The sequence below is a fragment of the Perca fluviatilis genome, chromosome 8, assembly GCF_010015445.1.
Source record: "Perca fluviatilis chromosome 8, GENO_Pfluv_1.0, whole genome shotgun sequence".
Taxonomy (NCBI): domain Eukaryota; kingdom Metazoa; phylum Chordata; class Actinopteri; order Perciformes; family Percidae; genus Perca; species Perca fluviatilis.
The window spans coordinates 8931650-8940337 of record NC_053119.1 but is presented as its reverse complement, the minus strand read 5'-3'; the positions used below and the strand labels follow the sequence as shown (position 1 = coordinate 8940337).

Sequence of the window (8688 nt, the reverse complement as noted above, 5' to 3'; positions counted from 1 at the left end):
CCCAATAAGGCACCCCCCCCCCGCTGCTACTTAAGAGCACCTCTATTTATTTTTATTTTTTCTCCTGTGGCACCGTGAAGCTGCAGGTAACTGCCACTGACCCCAGAGCGAACCAAAGCTATGCATGGTGTGCATCACAGGTGGTGTGGCTCCGGCTGGAGATGTGGAGGTTTGGAGATGGACTTTGGTTAGTGGTAACCTAATTCCTCCAATAAGAAGAAATAGAAGAGCCGCTCTTCGTGTCCTCTTTGTAAAAAAAAAAAAAAAAAACTCCCTGTTGAGCAGCTGTGTGTCTGCTCCATGAGGCCTGCTGCCTTCAATGGAACTCTCTGGAACTTTTCTGCACGAGGATGATGTTTGGGCTTTAAGAAAAAAAAGTCAATACCTCATTTACAAGATATGTGAATGTCAAATTTAATTTCTCATTTTATGTAATTCTTACTATATTTTCACAGAGAATAAATCGCCTAAGTTCAGATATTTCCACTGTCCCGCAGTAGTTACTGTTCACTGAGAAAAAGGCTGTCGTCTTATTTACATTTAACAGCATGGTTAAAGTGTATGCTTTTGTCGAAAAAATAAAAAAGTAATCTTACGTTACCTTATAAATAATTTTGCAAACATATGACCCAAAACACGAATTTAGAGAATACTTACTTAGTGCAATTCTTGGACATGCATGCGCCGAACTATGGAACATTGTTGTCAACAGATTCACACTAACGGAGTCAAAATAAAGAGCTGACCATTTTTTAACAAGTTCTTCGGTGCAACTCGGAATGTAAATAATAGTTTAAGACGTTCTGGACGTGAACAAGAACTACAGACCTCAGTTTAAGCCTGAGCGTATGACAATTATATTCTCGTTCTCGTTTGTCAAAATGTCAGGAAACCTTAATAAATATCCAATTTAATTGAGACTGCGAAATGGGAAGCATGCTGCACGTGTTAATAACTTATAGGCTACATTGCGCAATGTATTCTTAAAAAATGGATTTGGAGCCTTGTTTTCTTTTGCGCCAAACGCACATTTTCTGTAAGCTGCACTTGCTTTTATTGAACTAACGAAAAAAAGAAGAAGAAAAAAACAAATTAAACGTGAAATTGTATTTGCTTTTTTTTTTTTTTAATAATTTTTATTCAGATTCGTTAATTAGTGACACCTTTCTAGACTTGAAATTAAAGGTTGAACAAATATGGCAGGGCCCTATTATTACAAATATAAGGCTACCAATCCGTTTGCCTCACACAAAAATCATAGAATAATAATAAAATAAAGTGATTTTGCCACCCCCCACCCCATGCATCTTTAGAGTCATTTTCAGAGCATTTTGCGGTTCACTATTCCGGTAGCAAATAAAAATGAACAGCAGAGATCAGCGCGACCTTGAGTTTTCCAAAGAATCAGATTAAATCCCATTTGCAGTCACAATCTGTAGCTGCAGATAAATGATTGCCTCATTGTGGATGTCTAAACATGTTGTAAGTGAAAGTCAGTTTTGATAGTTTCCTCTCAGAGCCGTTAGAATCCCTTCTGACTGCTGTTTGGTTTGGATTCAGGGCGTGGGAGGAGTTGGGATGCTGTTTCATATTCAGAGAGGAGGGGAGCTCTTTAAGGATCCCATTCGCTTTGGGGCTATAAAGACGTAGTGCCTTCAAGACAGAGCAAATTAACTCCATTGGCGAATTATTGCATTACAAGGAATCGCTCCGCTCAACGGTGCGCGACGGCGATTAGTTTTTTTCTTCTTTCGTTTTTTTTTTTTTTTTTTTTAATGGTGACATTTGATTAAAGCGAGCGGATTTCGGTTAAGATGATGGAGTATATGGAGGATAAGTTTGCGTTGAAAAGCCAAACGATTAAGGCCAGCGATTACTACATGGACCAAGTCATGGAGAGCCTGGACAGCGCGCAGTACTTTACTAAGTCTTCCCCGAAATGTGTGCAGGCCTTCGGGCTTCAGAGCGGCGAACACCGCTCCTCTCCCTGCGGAGAACAAAACGGTGCGTAAAAACTTGGTTTATAACTTTGACTTTTTTTTGTGTGCATCCCCACTGCCGTTTTACAGGAGTTTATGTGCATCTGTGTGCGAGTTGAAGAGAAGAAGAAAAAAAAAAATAATAACCTCTAGGGAAATTTAACATCAAATGTATCTGTTTTTGTCCTAAACCTTTCTGAGGTACGGCGTTTCTTTTGTAGGCTTGAGTCATTTTAAAATTTTGAAAATCTTTTGACATTTTCTCCCACGTAGATTGTTTTAGTAGGCAACACTTAAAGGATCAAAGTTGACCTATAATTCTATTATTAACCATATGAATTGTCCATATTAATTTTGCAGTCACAAGGTAATGTCATGGCACGTATAGGCCTACTATAAAGAGTTATTGTCATTTATTTCATCAACAGCCAATTACGGTGTGCCAAAAACCGACGACGACACTTTGCACTCGGAGCTCGGGAGGTCGATGGACAGTTGTTGCACTCTGCGGGCTTCTCCGGTGACAACCGGACAGGAGAAAACGGATTTGGACGACATGGGAGACAAGTGCGACAGTAACGTGTCCAGCAGCAAGAAGAGGAGACACCGGACGACTTTTACCAGCGCGCAGCTGGAGGAGCTGGAGAAAGTCTTTCAGAAAACTCACTATCCAGATGTTTATGTGAGGGAACAGCTGGCCATGAGGACGGAATTAACAGAGGCCAGAGTGCAGGTACAGTTTATCACCAGACTCTTATTTTGTTAAGGGAGAAAAGAAACTACAAATTAAAGAGAGAAGAAATGGAGCAAAACGCCCCTATGCGTAAAATTCCAAATGCACAAATGCGGATTATAAATACAGCACGAAAAAATATATTTAGTAATTATAACACATGTCTTGATTAAACACACACACTTTACGCTTCTTTTTTATTTTTTTATTTTTAAACTAACTTTACCAGTGCAGAAGGATTTATTTTAACTTTTTTTTTTGAACAGATTATTCTGCCAGAATTTGGATGGACTTATTTTCTAAACAAATGCCACCTCCTTTTTTCTTTTCTTTTTTTTTTTTTTTAAATAAAAAAAGTCTAATTTATTTTAATTGCTTTTGTTTTGTCTCATTTTATTTGACGTCCTATATTTTCTACTGTAGGTGTGGTTTCAGAATAGAAGAGCAAAATGGAGGAAAAGAGAGCGCTACGGGCAGATCCAACAAGCCAAAACTCACTTTGCAGCCACCTACGATTTATCAGTGTTACCGAGGACCGACAGCTACACACAGGCGAGTTGGGGGCCGACGTTCATGTTTTTACTGTCGATGTTAAATGAACCTCTGATGGGAAATGTCATCTTTGTCACACTTTGTACAGTAGACTATGTAGCCGTGGTGGAAGATGTATTCAGATCCTTTACTCAAGTAAAAGTACTAATACCACACAGTAAAAATACTCTGTTACACGTAAAAGTCCTGCATTGAAAATGTTACTTAAGTAGGCCTAAAAGTACGTATAGACCTAAGTATCATCAGGAAAATGTACTTAAAGAATTACACGTACTCAAAGCTGAAAAATCCTCCCATTTTAGAGACTGGAAACGATCCAAACAGTTGTGTGTTTTATGGTCTTAATCGTTTCTGCTGGACTTGTAGGCCGTTCTATTGTAGGCTAGTTTAATTTATAATAAAACACCGTATTTTATAAACTACGTGTGTTTTGTGTTGTAAAAAATCTAATTTGCAAAGTAACTAGTAACTAAAGCTGTCAGATTGAAGTTGTGGAGTAAAAAGCACAATATTGTTCTTTGAAATGTAGCGGAGTAGAAGTAGAAAGTAGCATTAAAAGAAAAGATAAGTGCCTCAACATTTGTACTTATGTACAGTACTTGAGTAAATGCATGCATAACACTGCATTCCTTTTATCTCTAAGCCCTCTCCTCTAAAATAGGCTACTTCATTTATTTAAGTCACAACAAATGGATGCTTTTTTATCTGCATGAATCAGTGCATGCCATTGCTGCTCTATCAATCACTTATTATGAAAGCCATCTTCAGATAAGAAGCTGAACACTGATTAGAGCCTCTGCCGGTGTGCCATGGCTGAATGAATGGCTTTATATCCGATTTCATGTTAGCTGCACAATTTATCTCGCTGCTTGGACAAAGGTCAGGCACAAGATGAGGTGAGAGGAGACGCAGAATGTCACTTTGTCCGTTTGGTAGGTATTCTTTATCAGAAACTTGGATTGGGCCTCCAAGTGTTGGAGAGTAGAGCCGGTTAGGTTTTTCAGATGGAGGTATGCGGGCGGCAGCTCCTCAGAGGGGTGTGTGGTAACATATTCATCTCACAGAAAGCAGCTGATGTGTTCAATTCAAAGAGGTAGAATTGTAAAAAATATATATATATATATATATATATATATATATATATATATATAGTGTCCCAGCTCTTCTATGCCCAGGCTCAAGACCAGGTCAGAAATCTGTTGCGCTGCCTCGTATTTTCTCGCACATGTTTCTGATAGATATCCTGGATACCAGCCAGCCATACCCCTTTCTTACAGCTGATCCACATTAGTGTCATTAAATGGACCGTACATGTGCTGGCAGTGGGTGTCTTTGTCTCCCTAAACCCAGTGGACATGGATTGCATGCTTGTGAGGTTTGAAGAGTATTGTTTCATTTTGTTGACTGTGAGATTTTTGGCCAATATTGTTGTTTTTTTGGGCAGAGACTGAGGTCCTGCTTATCGATGGCACATGTTGTCAGGAAAAGGGGCGTTGGACTGGGGGGGGGGAAAGGGGACTGTGTACCCAGGGCCCTCATGTGAGGAGGGCCCAAAAAGATCTTAGAATGAATAGCTGTGGATGCAGGGAGGGGGCCTTTCTACAGGGCCCAGAATGTTGTGCTACGCCCCTGGTCAGGAACATGATGGCAAAGCTGATTCTCCAGAGCTACACGTTTCGTGCCACAAAAGAAGTTTATTTAAGTGTCAAAGTGGACCACATGCTCTGTTGGTCTGTGGTATTTGTTCAAATGTAAGCTGTACTTTGGCAGTAAGGTGTTGTCCTTTGCTGAGCAATAGCCGGTTGGTTCAGTTTAGCAGTTTTCTGAAGATGCTGAAATTGATGAAACTAATTTGCCTGTTTAAAGGGTATTTATGTGTTTTATTTTACGTTGGATTTACGTTGTGGGTAAGAAAGCTACAGTGGCACATTGCAGCGAGTCATTTTGACCATATACAATCAAGGAACAAATTAATTTGCATGCTATTCACATGCTACTCACTTACACTGGCGTGTCTTCTCAGTTTGATTGAAATCTTGGCAAATGAAACCGAATGGACCGCCTCAGAGTGAATTAAGTCATATGAGTTGGATTGAGCTGTCAGTTCCGTCAGCCTTTTACGTTAAAGACGGACACGCTGTTTCTGCAGACTGGAGCTCCTGACTTAAAAAGCGGTCATGAGGTGTTTACTGTATGTTGACCAGATGGGACTATATCTGTCCTCTCTGTCCTGTCTGGCTTGTTTGCTCTCTGATCATCTAATAAAATGGCAATTAAGGCTGCGTGACTCAACTCCTCCAAAGTCATGAGACTAATAGTCTACTTGTCTTTGGAATCGTTCGGATCTGTGTGCATTCAGACGTTTGAGACATTGACCCTTAAAGGGTCCCTTTATCCCCCCCTAGAACATATTTTCTCACTTACGGCTTGTGTTATCTTGACATAGGGGATAGTTTGGGCTTTATTTATCCATTGTGTTGTTATTTTGAGATGTCTGTCTCTGATATTTCTTTCTCCACCCCAATACAAAGGAGGTTTTTTTTTTTATGCTCAAACAAATCACATTTCGAAACATCAAACAGTTCAGGTCCCTGCGTTAATCTGGATAATCCCCACACATTGCTGGCAACAGTTTTCACAGGGGCTACTTCCTCTGTAGAAAGTAGTTCCAGTGGCTACTGTGCAGTTTATATACAGACAGATATCTTAAAACGTTGGCAAATAAACCCAAACTTACTGCATGCCCAACACTTAAAATTGAAGTTCAAGTGAGAAAATATTTCTTTGTAATATGGGTGAAACAACCTTTAACAGTTGTTTTCAGTTGATGTTAGAATTTCTTTTCCCACATATTTAAACATGTAACATAATATAACTTTAACAGCTGCATTGCATGCACAGACCATCATTGACCAAACTCCAACTACACCATAGCATTATTTGTTTTTAAGATCTGTAGATTTCTGTAGGGATTTACTTACCAAAATTTCTGTTCTTTTTATTTTTAGGCAGTATACAGGACTTAAATCTTCCTATAAACTCTGTAAATTCTCTGTACTGTGTGAAAAATAATCTAAAATTAAAAGGTACACTTACTATCTTTTTCTGAGCTTTCAATCACCTTTCATGGCCTTCATCAGCGAATAGAATGATTCAGGTGTTATTACGTGAAGTGTTAATACTCTACATATATGTGTGAAGTTTGAATCCATCTATACGTGCTACTCCAGAAAAAAAAGATTATCAATCTATTAAAACTAATTTTATATAATATAGTATGTGCCCCAATTACAGGCTTTCTCCCCAGTATCTAAAACCTTCTTTCACCCAACAGATTCCCAACAACCTGTGGCCGAGCCCTGCTCCCGGTGGCTCTGTGGTTTCCTCCTGCATGCTGCCCCGAGGCTCCCCCCCCTGCGTCACCTCCTACTCGCACTCCCCTCGCTCGGCTGCCGGTGCCGCCGAGCACGGCTACATGGGCTTCCCCAATCAGCAGAACCAGTTCGGCCATGTCTCCCTCAACAACTTCTTCAGTGCAGATTCCCTCCTCACGCCGGCCACCAACAGCCACCACGCCTTCGAGACCAAGCCCGAGTTCGAGAGGCGTTCGTCCAGCATAGCCGTGCTGCGAATGAAGGCCAAGGAGCACACGGCCAACATCTCGTGGGCCATGTAATCAGGGTTCCTGTGCGTGTCTGGAAAGATTGGATCATGTATGGGATTAAAAAAAAATATATATTTCAAAAAGGTTTTATTTGCTGTTTGTACCAAGTGTAAGAATTGCCCAAATAGTCTGAAATCATATTCAAAACAAGCTGTTTGTCACTCACGGTACAGATCTAACAACATTTCTTTTGTCATCTAAAGACTAGATGTCAGTATTTTTTGTTGTCAATGAAAATCAGCCAAAGAGCTATATCATACTGCTATTTAGTTCTGCATCTCTGACCAACATTTTATCTACTGAGTCAAGAAAATAGGGTCTGGATAAAGTGCGTAAATGGAAAATGTATTAGGATTCGTGGTTCTCTGCATATTCCAAAATCTCCAAGTCAATAAGCTCAAGCTTGTAACAAAAAAAAAAAAAAAAATGAAATAGCCATAATGTTGTGTGACATCAGCTGTGTCTCTGGTCTGAGGCAGATCTACAGTAGGGCAGACTGATACTGTCGTTAAAATACTTCCATACATAGATACATAAGGGAGGAGATGGTCTAGACCTTCATGTAGCTTAACTAAACAATACATTGATATCATTCAGATGATCAGGGTAATGTCCAGTGCATTGTTTTAAAGCCCGCAGTCCTTTCTGGTCAGACCAGACGGCTGATTAACCCTCGTGATCTGTGGAGTTGAGAGCTGTGATGTGAATACGCTTTCTTTGTTGTTGTTTTTTAATGGGGGTCGAGGAGTCCTCACCGTTGCCTCTTTTGAGACAGAAATAAGTGGGAGAGGGAGGGGAGGCAAGAAGGAAAACTCCAGGCTCCAGTGGGATTTGATCCCAGTGCAGGGCACGTTTGGACCGAGAGGGAGGGGTCCCAAACCACTGCAGCATTTTCTAAGCACTGTGAAAAAAAAAAGCTTTCTTTACCTGCGCCTTTCGTCTTCCTCCCTCGTTCCAGCGCAGGACTGAAGACGAGCAGCGCGGAGACAAACTAACTTGACGTACTGACGTGTCTGTGTGCTTTGCAGCAAAGCTCTGTAATCTCTGTCATCTGGCAGAGGAGGCAGGTTTTAAAATTGTTGTTTGTGTTGTAAATGTATCTGCCGGAAGTATAATAAATGAATGTCACTTGATTCCAGCATGGTTGCACTTTTTAAAGAAAACATTACAGTGTTTAAAGCAGGGGTCTTCAACGTTTTTTAAACCAAGGACCCCTTATCTGAAAGAGAGACGGAGCAGAGACCCCCTACTACTAATATTGTATAAAATGAAGTTGCATATTAAACTGATCCTACAATAAAGTGTGGGCGGCCTAAAGCATTTGTATACATTTTTAGTGCATGACATACTAAGCTATTAAAGGTCCCATGGCATGAACATTTCACTTTATGAGGTTTTTTAACATTAATATGAGTTCCCCCAGCCTGCCTATGGTCCCCCAGTGGCTAGAAATGGTGATAGGTGTAAACCGAGCCCTGGGTATCCTGCTCTGCCTTTGAGAAAATGAAAGCTCAGATGGGCCGATCTGGAATCTTCTCCTTATGAGGTCATAAGGAGCAAGGTTACCTCCCCTTTCTCTGCTTTGCCCGCCCAGAGAATTTGGCCCACCCATGAGAGAGAGAGAGACATCATGGCTTTCAAATGAGAAAAGTGTCAGTTGGTGAAGGCCACACCCACACTCTCCACCTTGCCCCCCCCTCTCTCCTCAATAGCTACAGACACAGAAATGGCACATCCTAAGGAAAGCTCATTGTGGGACT

At 40.7% G+C, this 8688-nt stretch overlaps 1 protein-coding gene across 1 annotated transcript; it reads left to right on the top strand.

Annotated features, from left to right (window-relative positions):
- Positions 1-1674: 1674 nt before the first annotated feature.
- On the top strand, positions 1675-8066 carry alx1 (ALX homeobox 1). The gene is made up of 4 exons (XM_039807537.1): positions 1675-2004; positions 2408-2712; positions 3136-3264; positions 6599-8066. Exons 1-4 carry the CDS (start codon positions 1815-1817, stop codon positions 6938-6940), a joined length of 966 nt encoding a protein of 321 aa, XP_039663471.1. The 5' UTR covers positions 1675-1814; the 3' UTR covers positions 6941-8066.
- Positions 8067-8688: the final 622 nt, after the last annotated feature.

What these genes read in the sequence shown, in the direction of transcription:
- alx1 (XM_039807537.1), top strand. Translation starts at nt 1,815, where the DNA reads ATGATGGAGTATATGGAGGATAAGTTTGCGTTGAAAAGCCAAACGATT. An exon ending in TCCCTGCGGAGAACAAAACG is followed by an intron (nt 2,005 to 2,407) that starts GTGCGTAAAAAC and finishes TTTCATCAACAG; the next exon opens with CCAATTACGGTGTGCCAAAA. An exon ending in GGACCGACAGCTACACACAG is followed by an intron (nt 3,265 to 6,598) that starts GCGAGTTGGGGG and finishes TTCACCCAACAG; the next exon opens with ATTCCCAACAACCTGTGGCC.